Below are 22,918 nucleotides of genomic sequence, written 5' to 3' on the forward strand. Positions count from 1 at the left end.
TGGAGTACAAAGAAGAGGGCCTATTGTTGGTGGCTTTGCATACCATGTCCAGAGGGAGATTCTCTTTCCACTGCCAGGTGGGTCTTCTTTGATAGGTGTTCTGCCCTTGGTGTTGCTAAGCTCCAATATCTCCCTTTGAACCCCTTGACTGCATTCCAAAAAGGTGCCTGTCCTTCATAGTTGACTTCTGGTTCCTCTCTCCTTGGCCGAGTGGCTGTGGGAGCTGGGTTCTCTGATGACTGGATATAAGTCCATTCTCTCCCTTTCAGATCTTCACAACTATGCCCCATTTCTCATTGCACACTTGGCTCTTTCTTTCTTATGTGTCAGTTGATTGTTCTTCTGTCCTGCTTTGGTCTCTCCAGAAGAGTGATGGGTTCTCACGCTCGAGGCTAAGGGGGCATTTATATCAAATTTTCACCTGTGCTAGGCTCATTTGCCACTGTGATGTGTTTTTTGCTTCCCTGAGTCTGATTGGGCTTAAAAGGCTGACGGATCCTCCCTCCTTTGCTTTTTTGGGGCGGTTTATTGGGAACCCCTCTATGATTCTTAGCATGTCAGACAACATGATATACAGGGAGGCTTCTTCTCCCGAGCTCTGATGTAGTACTCGGTCTACATTATTGACCTCTTGGTTATCTTTATTTATTTGATGGATCTATTGGGTGGGCATGCCTTTTCTTATCTGAGCCCAAGATGTGGGAACAGGCTGCCTCTCAACCTCGGGAAAGAGACTAACTATGTACGCTTCAGGAACAATGTTAAAACCCTATTTCTTCTTGTTGCCAATTGATTTTGATGTGTGGTTGGTCTTCTTAGTTCCAGATTCCCTTTTTGGGTAATCACAAACTTTAGTAAAAACCCTCATCTTTCACTGTACTGGATGAATCACTGGTATACTATTTTTATGTTCAGCATGACCATTCTACAAAACACTATGTTAGCTAATTTAACGCCAGCCTGAATAAGTACTTGGGAAAGGGGAAGTGATAGAGATGTAAACCATTGATAATTTACTAGTACTCTGAACACATTGATTCGATATTCCTTATTTAAAAAGATGGATATGCTTCTTTGTGCCATTGAGCTTTGGTTGTTCACACAGCTGAAAAAATGAGGTTGAGTGCCTCCCTATGGATATGGCCGCTTAGGGGGAGGGCCATGACACAATAAGGGAGCTGAGTTGAATGCAGAGATGGGTAGGCAGGGGCATGCCTGTTTCATGAAGAGGAAACATTCCATATTCTATACGAATCTGGATAAGGAAGATTGAATCAGAGTAAAGAGATTGCTAGCATGTAATCAAGGCAAGGCAGTTTAGTGTGCTACTCAACGGCTGATGCTGCAGCTTGCAGCCTTGTGTCTCCTTTGGAGGCCACATATCAGACCACAAATGAATGCAAATGCTTAAAGGTGGTGCTGCGAAGAAACCACATTGAAAAGATGAATTTTGGTGCATCGGGGCTCCTCTCAGGGCTATCCACAAACAATAATGCCAATCACTATACCTGCTGTATAAAGACACTGCCAATGATGCTGATGGAAGTTAGAACAAATTCCTTCAACTGATCAGTAAGAATAATATGCATCACTCTGATGGGAACTCTAAATTTATTGTAAACCATTGTGTTAGTCTGAGAGATTATATTTTTAACCAAATGAATTGATGTAAATGATAAAAAGTTTAATTGTGCCTTCACATAGAAACAGACAGTTGTTAATGCAGCTCTCTGCACACTAAGCCTAATATGAATGATAAATATGACCATTCGAAAGAAATGCAAATCAGTGAACCAGTCGATTAGATCAATACAAATCACCGGGCACATCACCCTGAAGAATGATAAGATTATTATGCAGAACTTTGAGATCCATAATGCACTTGGCTTTTCTCAGACATCAAATCTGCTCGCCGAGGTACATGGTGAAAGCTATTTTCTTTTCTTAAAACAATTTATTGAATTTTAATATATACACACACATCAAAAAGTTGAGAGTCCCACTTGAATTAATAGCAATATTTGTCATGTCAACATGGTAGAAAAGTGAATTGCTCAAGGGCCTAGATTTGCATGAGCTTACATGAGAATAAAACTGTGCCATGCTGATATCTGGGCCAGCTGTTTGTGTAATGATCATTTAATTTTCTCAGTTGATCAATACAATGCAATAACTGTGCTGCTCCCATCAAATCCCACCCCGTCCTCCCTCCCTGGCACCTTGTGTCTGTCAAGCATTCTGGTGTCTTTTATCAGCCTGGTGTTGGGAGGAGCGTCCCCAGTGGATCATTCTAGTATATCCTGTCTATCCCCTATTAGGTACTCAGGTGTCATATGGTGTGGAGAGTCCCCTGCTCTTGTTTGAAGGGACCCACTTTTGTCTTAGCTACTAGCTAAGAGGTTCAGTATCAGGGGTTGGGGGATCTGTGTTGTCTAGAGCATTACCAGGGTATCCCATGCCCTCACTCCCTCGACAATACCCTGGCCATGCTTGGTATCGCAAAGTTTCACTATGCCCTCCAATCTTGTCCACTTCAGCAGTTCTTGTTTCCAGGTCATGTGTTTGGGGCCTCTCGTGGCCTTCCAATTTCTGGTCATTTCCCTTTTGGCTGGAAGGAACGCCAGGTCCTGAAATTATTTAGAGATTTGTGACTTGGGAGTGGGAGGATACCAACCGAGCAGGCAATGCTCAGGTTCATAGGGTATGTCTTGATCAACCACCTCAGTTAGCATTCTTGTAATTGGTCCCCAGTATTCCATTAAGTACGCACAACTCCAGAGCATGTGAAAAAATTCCAAAGCTCCTTACTCACATCTCGGACATTTGGCATCTACTAGTCTAAAATGATGATAAAGCTTTCCCGGTGTAAGATATGCCCTACGGAGCATATAGAAGTTAACAAGCTTAAATCTGGCATTCGTAGATACTTTGGGTGTGCGTACTAATATGCCTTCCCATGACTCGTCAGTAATTGGTACCCCCAAATCATCTTTCCCTTTTTGACTAAGTGCTGTTAGGGTTGGTATCAGACCTGCCTGTATTCTCCTCTAAACGTATATTACCGCTTTGTGAGTGCCTGTTGCGCAAGCCAGATACTGACACACCCCAGATTTAAGTGGTTCTGTCTGTCCTTGTTTCCAGTGTTTACCGACAACCCTTGTGACTGCCCTTTGCAAAAGGAAATGGCCTTGGAGAAGTCCGTAGCTCACGCAAAAGTCTTTCAAAGGTAGTAAGGCATCTGCCTCATAGAGATCTCCCATATTGGTTGCTCCTGCCTCCACCCAGTCCAAGATCCCGCTCTAATCCCCTCCATGGGGTAGTTTTGCTACAAAACGGAGCATGATTTTGGGGGAGTGGGGTATTGATCCCCCAGACCTACAGAGGCACAGCTGCCAGCAGCGGCGCATCACGTTCAGTTCCACGGGGCTGGTGGTGGAAGGGGGATTGATGCAGAGTAATGTTTTAATCAGGGCTGGGAGGTCCGGAGTGAAGGGGCCCACCTACCTATCAGGTGTCATTCAGTTTGCTATCCACTGGGTTAGCCATTGTAACTTTTCCACCAAATAACAGGACTTAAAGTCCGGGATGGCCCTTCCACCATCCGTTATAGGTCGCAGAAGTGCGGTCAGGGCCACTCTTCATCAACCTGAGCCCCACAAAAAACCTGTAACCAATTAATTCAATTTCCTGACAAATGCTCCAGGGATCCACAGCAGGAAGGTGATGAAAAAATAGAAAAGCTGGTGCAAGGTTATCATTTTCAATATAGCTCGCCGGCCCTCCACAGACAAGGGAGTAAGCTCCTTGCCTCTGTTAAAAGGCATTGATGAAACATCTATATCAAAAAGCAGTAAAATGGGAGATAACGTACACTATATTCTGTTGTCATCAAATCAGTATCGCAAGGATGACAGTGCTGAACATGCTGGCTAATTGTTACCACTGCATTTGCAGTTAAGTAAAAAATCACACTTGCAGTTAGTCCACAATGATACATTGAATGCTGCAGATATATAAGGCTCCATAATACAACTGGGCAAAATGAGCACCTTCATTTGGTGCACCTGGCACCGACTGGGACAGTGAGCCCAATTCTAAAAAGAAATGCTTGAGGAAGTGCAGTAGTGAGAGATGGTTTGATACCGCCACACTTCCTTTTGCTGAACTTGAACCCAGTCTGCCTTTGGTGGGCAGGAACTGCCCACATGGCGGTACCGCTACAGACTGTGACTGCATCCTCTGGCGGTGGGGCCCTGGGAGGTTGCTTGAACTCTCTGCGCTCCCCACCAAGGTCATAAGGACTAACTGTGTTCCACTTCCTTGGTGGTGCACAGTTAGGGTGCCTCTGGAGAACGTCTACACCCATCCTCTAAAGTGGCAATGTGGCAACAGCCCAAAGGCACTGTGGTTCCCTCCTTTGTAAGGAATCACTACATAATGTAAATCATGGAATGTTCCACTCGCCAAGCACATATGTGAAATGCCTTGCAGAAGGGACTGCGCACTAGTCTGCAACCCCTTTGTAATCCATAAGTGCCCCCGAGGTGCAAGGATTGAGCACACATGCCTGCTGAAGCCCTCTCCTCTGCCCCCCTCTTTTACCCAGGCACTTCTGCAATTTGTTCCCAGGATCTCCAGTGCATGTAGCTTTGTAGACAGATGGGCAGGGCCAGCCGGGAAGGGAGGTGGAAAAGGAAGGTAGATACGTGGACTGCAACATGTTGCATTTCCGGTCTTCTGTCTGAAAATGTTTTCATGGTACGCCATTTTCATGATGCACAATGTTTCTAAGTGCTCATGACCAACACTTGCCAATTTTTTTTCCATTCACGATCGCTCTTCTCACCATTTCCACAACACCCTTTCTCAAAGTGCTGGGAAGACTACAAGCCAGCACTATGGGATTTCAAGCATGCGTTTCATTGTTCTCTATGCCCCTTTACATGACACTCACTTCGATATTTAAGTACAGGTCCAAATGAAGTGCTACACAACGTATAGATAGACCTACCTGATGACTGGGAATAACACAAGAAGTTAGAATGCTCCACGTTACTGAGATAACTAACAACTAAAACGTAATCTTGCAGAAAACCTTACAGCAGTGAAAAACCCAACGCACTGATAAACAATCAGTAAATACAGAGTCAGTGACAACAGAACAGGAACAGAGACATGCTGACACAGATCAAAACAAATCCCAGAAATGCAACAATTTGCCAAGAGTGTGACTTGAGAGAAGTAGAGACCGATAGAAAATTTCGCTTGCAATGTTCAGCCTACAAAGATCCACTGGTGACCTTTCCCACCATATTCTGCGTGCTGAAGGAAGTCTTTGTTAGTAAAATGGAAAAAGAAAAACTGCATTATCCTAGGAGCCCTGCCAGAAACTGAAGCGAGGGCTGCAAACGGTCTATTCATGTCACCAAAACAGCCTGTAAAATGAAACCACCGCTGTTGGACATGCGATAATATTCAAAGTATTTTACCTGTTTACTTTTGCAACACGCGCCTGACCTGTATTGCCAATAAAGTTCGGTTTAGGGGTTACAGATGTCAAAGCCTTTGAAAGGGTACATGGCAAAAACATTACTGTATAAAATAAAATAAGCTCACCTCGCTTCTTGTTCTCATGTTTACTTGATTGTTAAACCGGGTGTTTGTGTCAGAAGGGATTGCTAAATGCAATGTGTCGCACCTCCCTGAAACCAAATGGGAGCACCACGAAACTATAGATATCATCCATTCAAACAATTAAACGGATTACACAAAGGACTATAAATACACGCCTATAAAATTAAACCTACACAAATGCAGGGCCGCGGTTCTCCCACAGCATAAGAGTAATCCAGTTTAATGATTTGGATTCAGCTTGTATTCACAGCTGTTAAACTGACATCACTGAGAGGGCGTGGCATTAAAATCTGCACAGGTGTGATTGCCAAGAATGCGCTGCGCCATTACGTTACGGAACACTACGTAGGAATGACTCGGGGCAGGGGAGCTAATCAGCCTGCTTTAGCCAGGAGCACTGCTTAGGCTATGAATATTTCATGTATGGTTTATAGCGTAGGAGAAACAAATAACCTAGGTCCTCGTTATGAGCGGCCCAGCAGATTGTGGTATGCCCTGTAAATGCTCTCAGTGCACAATTCACAATTATGAGATTTGTGATTAATATCGGCAGGTCAAAACTGACGATATTTTGTCAGGGGAAAATGCCTCATATTTACGGAAACTCCCAGATTTTGATGCGGTAAGTACTAAAATCCACCTTATTCCTTAGAAATTTGTAGCTCGGTGCACCCAGTGAAACCCGACTCAGTAGGGCCGGATCTTATCAGGTGCGATGAATGTCACAGCAGTGACCAGGCCACGTGCAATGAGGGCTATAGATGGACAGTATTACCAATTCGTAAGCTTGGCTCAAGGGAGCTTTCTAATATGAATTCTAGAAATGCTAAAAGTAATCCTTGCCACGAAGTGTTTTAGTAGTTCAATGTTCTTCAAACGGGTTTAGCCCTTTTCAGTTTTACAATAGTGGCACGTCAGTACATGCTATTTCATTATTATTACAAGAAAGTGAAAAAAATTGCATCACTGCTCTTTCCTCCACGAAAAGTGTGTTCTATAATACATATTGCTGGAAGCAGAGCATACAGTTTCTAATGTATGCAAAACTGATGCTTCACAGGAAGTGCGCCTGCTACTTTGGAACAGGAGTCACGTGGAGCTGTAGCAATTCTCCTATTATAGTCCGTTTTAATGTATTTACCAACAAGTGCCTTGATACACTCATCCTGAACCCGCAGACTCCTTAACCCCTTCGCTGCCAGGCCTTTTCCCCCTCCTGTGCCAGGCCTTTTTTTGCCTATTTGGGGCAGTTCGTGCTTAGGCCCTCATAACTTTTTGTCCACATAAGCTAACCAAGCCAAATTTGCGTCCTTTTTTTCCAACATCCTAGGGATTCTAGAGGTACCCAGACTTTGTGGGTTCCCTTGAAGGAGGCCAAGAAATTGGCCAAAATACAGTGAAAATTTCGTTTTTTTCAAAAAAAATTGGAAAAAGTGGCTGCAGAAAAAGGCTTGTGGTTTTTCCCCTGAAAATGGCATCAACAAAGGGTTTGCGGTGCTAAACTCAGCAGCTTCCCAGCTTTCAGGAACAGGCAGACTTGAATCAGAAAACCCAATTTTTCAACACAATTTTGGCATTTTACTGGGGCATACCCCATTTTTGCAGTTTTTTGTGCTTTCAGCCTCCTTCCAGTCAGTGACAGAAATGGGCATTAAACCAATGCTGGATCCCAGAAACCTAAACATTTCTGAAAAGTAGACAAAATTCTGAATTCAGCAAGGGGTCATTTGTGTAGATCCTACAAGGGTTTCCTATAGAAAATAACAGCTGAAAAAGAAAAATATTGAAATTGAGGTGAAAAAAACATCAATTTTTCTCTACTTTTTACTCTGTAACTTTTCCCTGCAATGTCAGATTATCGAAAGCAATATACCGTTACGTCTGCTGGACTCCTCTGGTTGCGGGGATATATAGGGTTTGTAGGTTCATCAAGAACCCGAGGAACCCAGAGCCAATAAATGAGCTGCACCCTGCAGTGCGTTTTCATTCTATACCGGGTATACAGTAATTCATTTGCTGAAATATAAGGAGTAAAAAATAGCTATCAAGAAAACCTTTGCATTTCCAAAAAGGGCACAAGATAAGGTGTTGAGGAGCAGTGGTTATTTGCACATCTATGAATTCCGGGGTGACCATAGTAGCACGTGAATTACATGGAATTTCTCAAATAGATGTCTTTTTTACACACACCCCTATATTTGGAAGGAATAAATGTAGAGAAAGACAAGGGGCAATAACACTTGTTTTGCTATTCTATGTTCCCCCAAGTCTCCCGATAAAAATGATACCTCACTTGTGTGGCTAGGCCTAGCGCCCGCGACAGGATATGCCCCAAAACACAACGTGGACACATCACAGAAAACAGAGCTGTTTTTAGCAAAGTGACTACCTGTAGATTTTGGCCTCTAGCTCAGCCGCCACCTAGGGAAACCTACCAAACCTGTGCATTTCTGAAAACTAGAGACCGAGGGGAATCCAAGGAGGGGTGACTTGTGGGGCTCGGACCAGGTTCGGTTACCCAGAATCCTTTGCAAACCTCAAAATTTGGCTAAAAAAACACATGTTCCTCACATTTCTGTGGCAGAAAGTTCTGGAATCTGAGAGGAGACACAAATTTCCTTCCACCTAGCGTTCCCTCACGTCTCCCGATAAAAATGATACCTCACTTGTGTGGGTAGGCCTAGCGCCCGCGACAGGATATGCCCCAAAACACAACGTGGACATATCACAGAAAACAGAGCTGTTTTTAGCAAAGTGACTACCTGTAGATTTTGGCCTCTAGCTCAGCCGCCACCTAGGGAAACCTACCAAACCTGTGCATTTCTGAAAACAAGAGACCTAGGGGGATCCAAGGAGGGGTGACTTGCGGGGCTCGGACCAGGTTCTGTTACCCAGAATCCTTTGCAAACCTCAAAATTTGGCTAAAAAAACACATGTTCCTCACATTTCTGTGGCAGAAAGTTCTGGAATCTGAGAGGAGCCACAAATTTCCTTCCACCCAGCGTTCCCCCACGTCTCCCGATAAAAATGATACCTCACTTGTGTGGGTAGGCCTAGCGCCCGCAACAGGATATGCCCCAAAACACAACGTGGACATATCACAGAAAACAGAGCTGTTTTTAGCAAAGTGACTACCTGTAGATTTTGGCCTCTAGCTCAGCCGCCACCTAGGGAAACCTACCAAACCTATGCATTTCTGAAAACTAGAGACCTAGGGGAATCCAAGGAGGGGTGACTTGTGTGGCTCGGACCAGGTTCTGTTACCCAGAATCCTTTGCAAACCTCAAAATTTGGCTAAAAAAACACATGTTCCTCACATTTCTGTGGCAGAAAGTTCTGGAATCTGAGAGGAGCCACAAATTTCCTTCCACCCAGCGTTCCCCCACGTCTCCCGATAAAAATGATACCTCACTTGTGTGGGTAGGCCTAGCGCCCGCGACAGGATATGCCCCAAAACACAACGTGGACATATCACAGAAAACAGAGCTGTTTTTAGCAAAGTGACTACCTGTAGATTTTGGCCTCTAGCTCAGCCGCCACCTAGGGAAACCTACCAAACCTATGCATTTCTGAAAACTAGAGACCTAGGGGAATCCAAGGAGGGGTGACTTGTGTGTCTCGGACCAGGTTCTGTTACCCAGAATCCTTTGCAAACCTCAAAATTTGGCTAGAAAAACACATGTTCCTCACATTTCTGTGGGAGAAAGTTCTGGAATCTGAGAGGAGCCACAAATTTCCTTCCACCCAGCGTTCCCCCAGGTCTCCCGATAAAAATGATACCTCACTTGTGTGGGTAGGCCTAGCGCCCGCGACAGGATATGCCCCAAAACACAACGTGAACACATCACAGAAAACAGAGCTGTTTTTAGCAAAGTGACTACCTGTAGATTTTGGTCTCTAGCTCAGCCGACACCTAGGGAAACCTACCAAACCTGTGCATTTCTGAAAACTAGAGACCTAGGGGAATCCAAGGAGGGGTGACTTGTGTGGCTTGGACCAGGTTCTGTTACCCAGAATCCTTTGCAAACCTCAAAATTTGGCTAAAAAAACACATGTTCCTCACATTTCTGTGGCAGAAAGTTCTGGAATCTGAGAGGAGCCATAAATTTCCTTCCACCCAGCGTTCCCCCACGTCTCCCGATAAAAATGATACCTCACTTGTGTGGGTAGGCCTAGCGCCCGCGACAGGATATGCCCCAAAACACAACGTGAACACATCACAGAAAACAGAGCTGTATTTAGCAAAGTGACTACCTGTAGATTTTGGCCTCTAGCTCAGCCGCCACCTAGGGAAACCTACCAAACCTGTGCATTTCTGAAAACTAGAGACCTAGGGGAATCCAAGGAGGGGTGACTTGTGTGGCTCGGACCAGGTTCTGTTACCCAGAATCCTTTGCAAACCTCAAAATTTGGCTAAATCCTCACATTTCTGTGGCAGAAAGTTCTGGAATCTGAGAGGAGCCACACATTTCCTTCCACCCAGCGTTCCCCCACGTCTCCCGATAAAAATGATACCTCACTTGTGTGGGTAGGCCTAGCGCCCGCGACAGGATATGCCCCAAAACACAACGTGGACATATCACAGAAAACAGAGCTGTTTTTAGCAAAGTGACTACCTGTAGATTTTGGCCTCTAGCTCAGCCGCCACCTAGGGAAACCTACCAAACCTGTGCATTTCTGAAAACTAGAGACCTAGGGGAATCCAAGGAGGGGTGACTTGTGTGGCTCGGACCAGGTTCTGTTACCCAGAATCCTTTGCAAACCTCAAAATTTGGCTAAAAAAACACATGTTCCTCACATTTCTGTGGCAGAAAGTTCTGGAATCTGAGAGGAGCCACAAATTTCCTTCCACCCAGCGTTCCCCCACATCTCCCGATAAAAATGATACCTCACTTGCGTGGGTAGGCCTAGCGGCCGCGACAGGAAACACCCCAAAGCGCAACGTGGACACAACCAAAATTTTGGAAGAAAACAGTGCCTACCTGTGGATTTTGGCCTGTAGCTCAGCGGGCACCTAGGGAAACCTACCAAACCTGTGCATTTCTGAAAACTAGAGACCTAGGGGAATCCAAGGAGGGGTGACTTGCGGGGCTCGGACCAGGTTCTGTTACCCAGAATCCTTTGCAAACCTCAAAATTTGGCCAAAAAAACACTTTTTCCTCTCATTTCTGTGGCAGAAAGTTCTGGAATCTGAGAGGAGCCACAAATTTCCTTCCACCCAGCATTCCCCCAAGTCTCCAGATGAAAATGATACCTCACTTGTGTGGGTGGGCCAGGTGCCTGCAACAGAATAAGGCCCAAAACCTGAAGAGATAGAAGGGATAGGTATTTTTGCAATATATCATTTTGATGTGTGCACATACGTCCGTGATGTGCCAAACACTAAAATAGTGAAAAGAAACACTTAGGTTATGTGAAGAAGACCCCTCACCCACCAACCAAGTTGGTGGCATGCTTCATCATCGGGGTCCCACCCGAGGCACCTAGCGTGTCACAGGTGTGCTGCGACGCCTGATTACAGCGGAGCAGGTTTTGTCATTTTTTACAACACATACTGGTTGGATTTGGCACGAGGGTGAGTGATGGTTCAGTGGATCAAATTTTATTAACAAGAGATTTCACAAAAATGAAATGCACTGCTAATAACTGAAAGGCAAAAAAGTGAACCAATGACTCACAGCTCGTGAGCTGTAAAGCCGCGACAAGGCACCAACCGCTTTACAGTCCATTCACACACCTTTCATACATGACACGCACAAGACCATTCACACCGCCAGCCACGGGCCCAGCACATTACAACACTCACATCGACAGACCGCGCCACTCAAGGGCCCATCACTTACATACGCCACATGCCTGATACAAGAATCACACCAGCTGATGGGAGTGTGGACTGCCGTTTGGCTGACACCGCCAGCCAAGCGCCACCCCACGCACACCGCCAGCCAAGCGCCACCCCACGCACACCGCCAGCCAAGCGCCACCCCACACACACCGCCAGCCAAGCGCCACCCCACGCACACCGCCATCACTTTTTTTTATTTATAAACAACAAATAAACTACTAATTATAAAATAGGCACAAAACTACAAACACAAAACCTCAAACTAAATACACGACAGATGCCAACCGTGAAACATATGAAAATATAAAACAGACAGCTTACGCTCACGGTATTTCCCAAAAGTTTTTCCTTGTGTGGTAACTTCTAAAACAGCTGGGCACACACAGCCCAGGCTTTGAAGGGCATTCAGGGCAGTACATCCGGCTCTCCCTCCGGATTGATCTCCGGGCACATACTCTACATTTCTTTGTGGGCATGTCTTTTTTGGGAGTGGGAGGAATGTGATCTGGAAAGTGCCGATCTTTCAATCTAGCCACATCCTCCACCACTTCTACTCTAGGAACTCTTGCCGGTTCCACCACAATAAGGCTTTCTATCACCGACTCCTGAAATTTAACAAAAGTCATCCTTGACTCAGGTGAACAATCCTTGTATACAATAAAGGCATTAAAAGTTGCCAAATGAAATAAATGTAGGGCCAACTTTTTATACCACACATACGACTTACGAAGAGCAGTGTAAGGTTCCAACCTCTGATCTACTCTATCAACACCACCCATGTGCCTATTGTAGTCCAAAATGCACGCAGGTTTGCGCACTTCCGCAACCTGACCCCAAACAGCCACAGGGGAAGTACTCTCATCATGGATGGTCGATAGCATGTACACATCCCTCCTGTCTGAAAATTTCATAGCTAACAGCTCATTATTCCGCAAGGCACTGCAGTGTCCCCTCTCAAGTTTTTTACAGACAAGCTCCCTTGGATAGCCTTTGCGGTTAGAACGGATTGTGCCACAAGCAACAGTGTCCACCCTAAACAACTCCTTGAACAACTGCACTCCAGTGTAGAAATTATCTACGTACAAATGGTGACCTTTGTTAAACAGCCGTCTAGCAAGTTCCCACACAATTTTTTCGCTAACTCCAAAAGTGGCCGGACAACCAGGAGGGTCAATACTGGAATCCCTACCAGTGTAGACCCGGAAATTATAAACATATCCTGTACTGCTTTCTGACAGCAGATACAATTTAATCCCATACCGTGCCCTCTTACTAGGGATGTACTGCTTAAAAACTAAACGCCCCTTGAAAAGGACCAAAGACTCGTCCACACTTATCTCTTTGCCTGGAACATAGACCTCTGAAAACCGATCCACAAAATGATCAAGGACAGGCCTAATCTTAAAAAGGCGGTCACAATCAGGGTGATCTCGTGGCAAGGCTAAAGCATTGTCTACAAAATGCAGCATACGAAGAAGAAGCAAATACCGATTACGTGTCATAGTTGCAGGAAATATAGCAGTTGCCATCAAGGGACTAGTAGACCAATAAGAAGCCAGTGACGGCTTCCTGATCAACCCCATCAAAAAAGACAAACCTAAAAACCTTTTAATCTCTTCCAGATATGTGGGAACCCAATGAGTAGCTCTAGACTGAGGCTTAAGTCTGGCAGCGTTGTCCCGCAAATATTGCTCTGCATACACATTTGTCTGCTCCACAATCTCTTCCAAAAATACATCGTCCATAAACAAGTGAAAGAAATGGACAGGCAGAAAGTTTTCCGTATTAACTCTACACCCTGGGAGACTAGTAAATGCAGGTAACTGTGGCTGCTCCATGTTTGGGGCAATCCAGGTGTCAGGTCTTCTAATGGGAAACCCTTCAGCCCCAGGCTGCTGCACTCTTGGTACATCAATGTCCTCCTCTAACTCAGGCCCTTCATCTGCACTGAGAGTAGCTTCCTCATCAGAAGAATACTCTTGGACAGAAAACTCACTTCCAGAATCTCCTGCTTCCTCCTCTGCCTCAGATGCAGAGTCAGTGTCGTATTCATGGTCTGAAGACGACTCAAAGAGCATGCAAACAACCTGCTGAGCGGTCACTTTGCGGCTAGCCATGATCCTAACAACAAATGGATTGCCAACAACAACTAGCACTAAAATAAGTAATAAACAAAGTGTAGCTTTGTCACAAAGAGTTATGTACTACAAAAAACTATACCACTCAGTTGCCTGAAATAGCTACTCACCAAGCAACTACTCTGCACAGACACAGCAATCACCAATGATATCCCACTAAAAAGAAAAAAGAAAAAAGCAAATTAGACATATGACAACACAAACATCACTGTGCTCAAATCTAAGGACAATGTCAAACACACAATACTGCATTTAGTACACCACCTACAAACATGTCATTCATGCATGTCAACAATACTCCTTTGGAGTAAATTGCTTTCACTTACCTAAAACATGCAGCTATGCAAACCACTGGACAACTACTGCCAAAACCGCTAAGATCCACAGCAAAGGAAGCAAAAGCGTTGAACTAGAAGAAAAAGAAGAAATAAATTGTTATAATCACAAATACAAATACTTTGCCTGTTGACAAACACCCCACCACCAAGAACTTAGAAGTTGTCCCTGGTACCTAAGTGGATCCTGCCCCCCCTCGGGGGTAGATGGGCGTAAAAAAATTAGCCGAAATGGGCAACACCTCTGTGCCCCCTTTTAGGGGGCAACCCTTCCCAAAGGGGGCACCCCCAGCACAAAACAAAAAAATCCCTGCCGTATTGGTGGTTTCTGCCCTCCTTGGGGGCAGATGGGCCTACAAAATTACACACACACCACACAATCCCTGGCGCCTAGTGTGCTTCCACCCCCCCGGGGCCAGATCGTCCAAAAAATGACTGGTCTGCCATCGGGGGGCCGAAACAGAAAAAAAAAACTCCCCAGGGGAGAGACCCTTGCCCAAGGGGTTGCCCTCAAAATAAACAACAAAAACAAAATCCCTGGTGTCTAGTGGATTTTGCCCCCCGCCCCCCCGGCGGCAGATCAGCCCAAAAATTGGCAATCTGCCCCCGGGGGGGGAGGGGGGGGCAAATACTAAAAAATGTGTCCCCCAGTGGGACGCCCCTTGCCCAAAGGGTCGCCCCCCAAAAAAAACTTTACAATAAAAATAAATCCCTGGTGTCTAGTGGTTTTCAACCCCCCTCGGGGGCAGATCTGCCAAAAAATCAGCGGATCTGCCCCCCGGGGGGGGGGGGGCTAAATACAAATAAAAATTCCCCGGGGGGGCCACCCTGGCCCAAGGGGTCGCCCCCAAAATATACACAAAATATAAAATCCCTGGTGTCTAGTGGTTTTCGCCCCCCCCGGGGGCAGATCCGCCGAAAATTCGGCAGATCTGCCCCAGGGGGGGGGGGGGGCGAAATACAAAAAAAAAATGCCCCCGGGGTGGGGCGACCCTTGCCCAAGGGGGTCGTCCCCAAAATAAACATAAAATACTATATCCCTGGTGTCTAGTGGTTTTCGCCCCCCCCCTGGGGGCAGATCCGCCGAAAAATCGGCAGATCTGCCCCCAGGGGGGGGCGAAATACAATAAAAAAATGCCCCCAGGGGAGGGCGACCCTTGCCCAAGGGGTCGCCCCCAAAATAATAAATAAAATACATTTTCCCTGGTGTCTAGTGGTTTTCGCCCCCCCCTGGGGGCAGATCCGCCGAAAAATCGGCAGATCTGCCCCCAGGGGGGGGCGAAATACAAAAAAAAATTGCCCACGGGGGGGGCGAAATACTAAAAATAATTGCCCCCGGGGGGGGGCGACCCTTGCCCAAGGGGTCGCCCCCAAAATATTGACAAAAATAAATCCCTGGTGGCTAGTGGAGATTCCTGCTCCACGATCGCGGGCTCTGCCCGCGATCGTGGAGCAGGAATCTAATGAAAACAGGCACCGGGGGAAAGGAAAAACCCTTTCCTTTCCCCCCGTGTCTGTTTCCACCACCCCGACCCCCAAAAACGAAGAGGACTCACCTTCTGTGTCCTCCTTGGTAGACGCGCTGGAAGCAAATGGCTTCCAGCGCGCCCGGCAACACTAGATGACGTCAGCGCGCTGTGCGCGCGCTGATGTCATCGGATTGCCGTGGGGGGGGGCGGGGGTGGAAGGGGAAGGTCTTCCCCTTCCATCCCCGCCTGGGGGGGGGAGGGGGGGTGCACGGGGGGCGCGCTAGCGCGCCCCCAAGTTCCCCTGTGCCTAGGACGAGATGATCTCGTCCAAGGCACAGGGGAACTGTAGCCTTGGACGAGATGATCTCGTCCAAGGCACAGAAGAGGTTAATTCATTCTTGCCGACACTTCCTTTCCTGTAGCACTATTATTTATTGCTCATGTCATTGAATGACCCCTATGTCTCCTGCCTGTTGTATCCTACCACACTCACATTTCCATGCTGCACATATTGGGTGTTCCATGGAAGGGAAAATATCTGCTGCTCTACTGCATGGATTTGTGCAGCATCAGCTGGTGTGCCTCACACTGAACTATCACATGGAACTCTGGGACCCGACTTCGCATGGGGCGCATGTATGAGTCTTGCCAAGGCATGGACAAGGCGAGGTGGAAGCTACAGACTAAGCTTAGTCGAGGAGAAGCTGTGAGCTTCAGAGAAAGCGCCTTTCAGAGTGCATCAGCATTTTTAAGTCTTGTGTGTCACAATGCATGCGCTGGTGCATGCTCTCTCGCTTGCAAGAGATATGTACAAGGGGCATGGAGCCCGCCATTGCTTACTGTTTGTTAGCTTCATTGTCACTCTTATTTGCTGCCTCCTAATTGAACCAGCACAATCCGGATTCCCTTCCTCCTCTTTCATCTGGAGCATGGACCTAGTACTGATTGCTTCATCTTGATTAGTGGCCTTCCACTGCTCATGCTGATTGAGGTATTATCTTTCCTTCTTCTTCAGTCGTCCATGTTGCTGCTTCTCTCCTACTCCTACACATGTTGCCCATGTTTCTTCTTCCCTCCCACCCCTTAACCTCTCTGTGTTTGTGTTGCTTTTTAACTTTTCACCCCTCGACCTCCCCCTGTCCGTGTTGCTTCTTACCTCTCACTCTCCCATTTTTCGTGTTGCCTCTTTCATCCCACCCGCCACCCTCCAGTTGTCTGTGTTGCCCCCCTACCGCCATTAGAAAAAAAGTGCTGACATGGCCTGCACTGTTCGCATCATAGCACTTTTTTTTTTAGCTTCCCCTTGTCTGTTCCCTGCCACTCTTATTCCCTTTACCTGTGCTGCCCAGTAGATATTACTCAAATGCTTCTTTCTTCTTAATATCTAAAAGTAACATTGATTACTTATCTTCTGAACAAGATCACATATATAAGAAATAGTGAAAATTAAAGTTATGTCAAATGAGCAGTCCAGTAACAAGGGCCACTTTTCATCTTTAATCCACTGGCTTTTTTTTTTTTTTACACTACTTTAGTAAATGAAACTTCTTACCAAATGGATAAGTGTGCAATGAAGCTTCACATCAACGTGGAAGTATCATTCAATTTTTTTGGTGGAGTTAAACTTTTGGCTGAATGTATTTGGAGGTGATATTTAGGTGGCGTCGTCAATGGAGGCTGGTGACCTGTAGTAGCATTTTGTCTTTTCCTTGCGATCTTCCGCTTCAGTGCCTCTGTCATATTATCTTGTAACTGATCTACATCAGTTGGTGAAGTTTCATGTGAAGGAATAAAGACTTCTCTATCGTAACAAGTATAATGTCAAAAATAAACACTGCCAAAGCCAATAGGTCGCACGGCTATACAACATGGCACAGCCAATGGGTCTCGAATAATGCTTGTTTTAATAAAAGAATGTGATTAGAGGCGCACACCATGGATGATGATCCCACCTCAATATTTAGATGGAATTGGTTCTCCTAGCAATGGGTCCCAGCTGTCAGTTTTGTCTGGAAAGACTGTTTATTTACCTTATTTGTGGATTTCTGCATTTCCAACCACATTCTGAACGCCTTATCTGTTCCTGGGAACTGTGCTGATAGACTTACGAACAGTGACCACCAAGGTCCAGCTCTGACCACACATGAAACCAAAGAGAGGGGAGGTGACAAACAGAGACATGGACACAGTAGACTGGACCCAGAATAAACAAGCATAGTCATGTCAGGCTGGCATGCCAAGCTTATAATGAAAAATGTATATGTTAATGTAGATATATTGTAGGCGCAATTTTACAGGATTTATAAGTTTTATGTTCTGCATGTATGGTGCAGAGGAAACGTTTCTGACACTGAATCCATACAACCTGACCGCTAATGCTGGAATCTTTAGGTAATCTAATTGTGAAATCCCAGGTGAGGCCTAAACATAGGAGTAACAACATCTCACCTTTTCTGCAGGTTATTTCCCTTCCTCTGTATCCCAACATTCATCTTCCCCCTCCCCATGGCCTTGTGACATTCCCAGCTCACTTTGAGGTTCTCCTGTGAATAACTACAGGATACTCGAGAACAAGAGACTGCTGCATTCCTGCTATCTGCACTGTACCTGTTTTATGTGTGTTAGAGGCTGCCATTCTTGATGCCGTCAGGAGGTGGCTGGTCGTGTGTGTGTGTGGTGGCAGCTTTGCACTGCTGCTTAATATATTTTGTTTGGTCTATGTATGTAATGGATGCCCGAACTGCAACTGTCTGTACTTTAAGCGTGCTGCATGCGTGTGAGGGAGGGATGTTTGCTCTGTTGCTGCCTCCCATGTAGTTGTTCTGTGACTGTAAGGTAATCTTGACCGACTGTAAGGTAATCTTGACCTACTGCCACAAGTGTGTTGTCTGCATTGTCTGTTTGTGAAGACTGATGAAATAGGATCAATAAACAAATGGTAAAACTATAGTGACAATAGTGACAGTGTCTAGCAATCATTTCAAAGTGACTCAAACACATTGTGGCTGTTCTTACTGAGGAACATCTAGAGTTGATAGATTTCTTTTTATTCTTTTTATTTAATCAAATCAGAATATGGCAGCACCCAAACCCCATATCATTGACTTGATGTACAACCTTTATTGGTATTTCTCTCTGTGGAAGAGAACATACCATGATCTGGATGGATCTGCTTTTCTCCATGACCAACCAACTTTACACCTTCAGATTCACTTTTTTCTAAAACCTCACAACACATACCTGTGGTAAAGGTAAGGAAGGTTGTCTATACTTGTTCATATCCCTCCATGTCCAACCCCAGCATGATTTGGCGGCTCTCTTTTAAATACAATCCCCATCCGTTCTCTTCTCCTCTCATCTTCCTATTGTAGTTAGGATAGGATAATCTGTCTAACGTTTTGCACCAATCCTCAACTCAGAACCTGTGATGGGTTGGTCAAAGTCCTGTTCTTAAATAATCTCTTGGTTGATTCCCACCCCTTGCTTCTCCTATTTCAGCTCACACCTCGGCTTCCTCACCTAGGACTTTGTCTTTGGTAAGTGCAATGGGATCAAAATACTGTAAGTGCTGGCCATGTAGTTTTATTAAGTTCAAGAAGACGCTAGGTCCGAGGAGAAACCTTCACACATAATGATAGTGGCTAATTTGCATTATATTGGGTACAGGGTTTCTGCAGTGCAACTAGGGCAAGGTGTATTTCTGATTTGGCTGATCGACCAACTCTATGGCTTTGCCATGAAATCTGTTATGGCTGAAGAGTCCAGAAGAATCCTCTTTCAACACATGTAGGGGGCTTGAAACAGCAGAAAGGAATGTGCAGTTTTCTGCACAGGAACTCTGTGACTGTGATGGTGGGGAGGCAGACCATGTGTGTTAGGTAGGCGACAGACATGGTCTGGGCTCACAGCCTCAAGAGCATATTTCCTAATATTGGCTGAGCCCTGACCCCAGGCTGCCATCTAGCCTGAGATATTAGGTTCTAAATGTACGTCACTGCTCTACAAGACTTAGGTCTAGACGTTTTTAAAAATGAAAATGTTTGTCCCTAGCCTTTCACACCAATGGTGAAATGTTCGTTTAGATTATAGAGAGATTTTTTTTTGTCCTAAACATATTGAAGCTCTGGACTGGCCAGTCTGGTGCATACCCCATTAGCATGTTTCCAGCTCAGCACGGTCCCCAAGCTCAGAGTTCTTCAAGGTGCCATCTGACAGTATCAAAACAAGTTCAGTCGAGACCAATGAAGGAATACGCAACAGAAAATCGGAGCGCGTGACCCAACCAGACACATTCTAGGTTTGAGGCATTCCCTTTTTTTGTCAATACATCTCTTTATTGAGTTTTTATATTTTTTTTCACAGAACAACAGGCGCGGAAGTTACATAAACCAAAAGTGAAGTATTCTTAAACCCTTTCAAAGAAGGTAAGCACTTTCCCCCGTCCTTGTGAAGAGGACTAAGTGGTGTAAAACAAAGACAATCCTAGTTCCTCCTCTATGTTTTGGACTGTGATGAGAGAGAATGGAAGAGGGAGAAATATGTGTGTAATGCAAAAACACACAAGCACTCAAGATTCCACATAGGAGACTTGTTGAAGGAGAAAAGGCATGGGTTTTTGTAAATGTCGGAGAGAAGGCAGTGTGTTCTTCTAACCTTCAAAAGCTGTGCCTCCTTGATTTCCAGGAAAAGTTACAGGGATAAAACAAAATTCAGCAAATCAGAAAACTGCACAAGGTGATTCAATAGCTGGCAAGTTTTCACTTTGCTTTTGTGTGACATTTTCATGGTTTTTGCGTGCAATCCTTAATGCGTGTCTCTTTCAGAGACAATTTATCTGAAGTAAAACAAAGCAGTTATGTCCCTGTAATGTAATAAAGTGAAAGAAGGAGCAATTGTCGACCTGCATTGTGTAGCTTGGATACGTCTACACCTAATTAGGATCATAGGAAGGCATTACTACACCTCCCACACACACAGTCGTACAAAATTATGAACAACGCTATACACAATAAGCATTGGTGCAACTCAAGAGCTTTGTACTTAGTGTTATTGCAATATCAGCAGTTGTTCTTAGTGCTCTTCCTAGCACTGACTACCTTTTGTGGAAATGACAAGATCCCAAGTTAAATAAAAAATTAAACTGGGCCTTGTTGGTGACCTGAAGAACATATGACTGAAAGGCTGGAGAATGTGGGCACTACAAAACTATGATTTGTCATGTGTTGTTTTATAGCAAACAAGGGACATTTTGCTGATGGTAAGATACTTTAGGTGTCAATGCCGTGAATAGTGCTTGATCTGTTTACGTTTTATTTTGTTTAACTTTATATTATACTTCTTTTTTATGTCGTGGATCAGAGTAAAAATAAAAAACAATGCAGTTTTTTTGTAGCGCAAACTCAACCCGAAGCTATTGGAGCTCTTTACATGAGTTGCAGTTATATTACACTAAGACAAACTCATTTTTTAGGCACAAGAAGAATCACAGGATGTTGAGCTGATGCACAAACTGTAACCTGGCTCTCCAGTTCTAAAGTCAATAGCTCTGCTTGTAACGCCAGATTCATTATTACTTTTTAATAGAATAGTAGAAACACAGGGAAATGTAGCTATCAGAACTCAGTGGGGCAATTGCTCTCTACTCTATATTCACATTGCAGCAAACAACACAGGTGACCAAAATGAAGCTTTTAGGAAAATATATTGTCTTAACTTTAATTGCTGGACCAATAAGGTTAACTCCTTCATGCTCATGCGGCCTGGATTTGGCCCAGAGATGACATCCAATACAAATGGCAGCTGTTGGTTGTTATAGTGGAAGCTCCACTCTTCAGATGTCCCTTCCAACCCGCCTCAAGTCTGGATCGGCAAGGCCCGCTAACTGTGCAACCCACATTCATAATCATAACCAAACCGCACTAGACTAACAACGGAGGAAGGCAGTCAACTCTCACCAAGACGCAGAGAGAGTGCCTCAGCTGTGCTATATAACAATAGAAAAGCAAACACTTCATCTGTTACCAGTGCCTCAGCATGAACCACAGCCTCTAGTAGAACTGTTGCAAACTTCAGCAAGTCATGACACAAAGGCATAATTTTAGCTGTATTATTTAAAATGATTCATCCTTGTTCGAGCAATTCACCTGAATTCCAGGCATTCCGTTGGGGTGATGACAATTCATCAATCCCAGTGAGGACTAACGTGACCGCGATGAAGAGCACATTTCCCTCTCGCCAGTCCTCAAGGGGAAGGGGGTTTGGTAAGAGAAAAAGAGAAAATACCATCTTCTACTTCGTGGACTGCAGAATTGGACAGATGGACGCTGGACTGCGTGACGTATTGGGCGTCAGGATTACTGATTTCTCAAAATAATGGGTCCTTGGTTTTTAGGATTCTGGGCCGCAAAATAATTACTTGATTAATACATTGAACTTACATAAACTATTGCTGAATTATTGTCTACATGAGCCCCCTCGCCGACATCGTACGCAAGCACGACATCATCATCACCTCCTATGCCGACGACACCCAACTTATACTCTCCCTCACCAAGGACCCCCGCCAGCGCCAAGACCAACCTACAAGAGGGCATGAAGGACGTCGCAGATTGGATGAGGCTCAGCCGCCTAAAGCTGAACTCTGACAAAACGGAAGTCCTCATCCTCGGCAACACCCCGTCCGCTTGGGACGACTCCTGGTGGCCCATGGCCCTCGGCACCGCACCGACCCCCTCAGACCGCGCCCGCAACCTCAGCTTCATATTGGACCCTCTTCTCACCATGACCAAGCAAGTCAACGCCGTGTCCTCTGCCTGCTTCCTCACCCTCCGCATGCTCCGCATAATCTTCCGCTGGATCCCCGCCGACACTAGAAAAACTGTGACCCACGCCCTCGTCACGAGCCGTTTGGACTACGGCAACACCCTCTATGCTGGGACCACCGCTAAACTCCCAAAACGCCTGCAACGTATTCAAAACGCCTCGGCCCGCCTCATCCTCGACGTACCCCGCAACAGCCACATCTCCGCACACCTGAGACACCTGCATTGGCTCCCAGTCAGCAAAAGGATCACCTTCCGACTTCTCACCCACGCACACAAACCCCTCCACAACAAGGGACCGGAATACCTCAACCGTCGCCTCAGCTTCTACGCCCCCACCCGTCTCCTCCATTCCTCTGGCCTCGCGCTCGCTGCCGTCCCTCGCATCCGCCGCTCCACGGCGGGTGGGAGGTCCTTCTCCTTCCTGGCAGCCAAGACCTGGAACACCCTCCCCACCAGCCTCAGGACCACCCAGGACCACTCCACATTCCAGAGACTCCTCAAAACCTGGCTTTTCGAGCAGCAGTAACCCCCCCTTCCCCCTAGCACCTTGAGACCCGCACGGGTGAGTAGCGCGCTTTATAAATGTTAATGATTTGATTTGAATTATACATTGCATAATGTCAGTTTTTGTCAACACATTGTGCATTCTTCACATACATCTCTATAAGGCTAA

General features: G+C 45.6%; 1 protein-coding gene across 1 annotated transcript in view; it reads right to left on the minus strand.

The window, feature by feature from the left end:
- Positions 1-5,712, minus strand: part of LOC138295746 (uncharacterized) — a 401,349-nt gene extending 395,637 nt beyond the window's left edge. Inside the window, exon 1 of the mRNA XM_069234243.1 lies at positions 5,617-5,712. Coding sequence (XP_069090344.1) covers positions 5,617-5,634 — 18 coding nt within the window. The 5' untranslated portion in view covers positions 5,635-5,712. The remainder of the gene's footprint in view (positions 1-5,616) is intronic.
- Between the last annotated feature and the right edge of the window lie 17,206 nt (positions 5,713-22,918).

The sequence above is a fragment of the Pleurodeles waltl genome, chromosome 5 (genome assembly GCF_031143425.1).
Source record: "Pleurodeles waltl isolate 20211129_DDA chromosome 5, aPleWal1.hap1.20221129, whole genome shotgun sequence".
In the NCBI taxonomy this organism is placed as follows: domain Eukaryota; kingdom Metazoa; phylum Chordata; class Amphibia; order Caudata; family Salamandridae; genus Pleurodeles; species Pleurodeles waltl.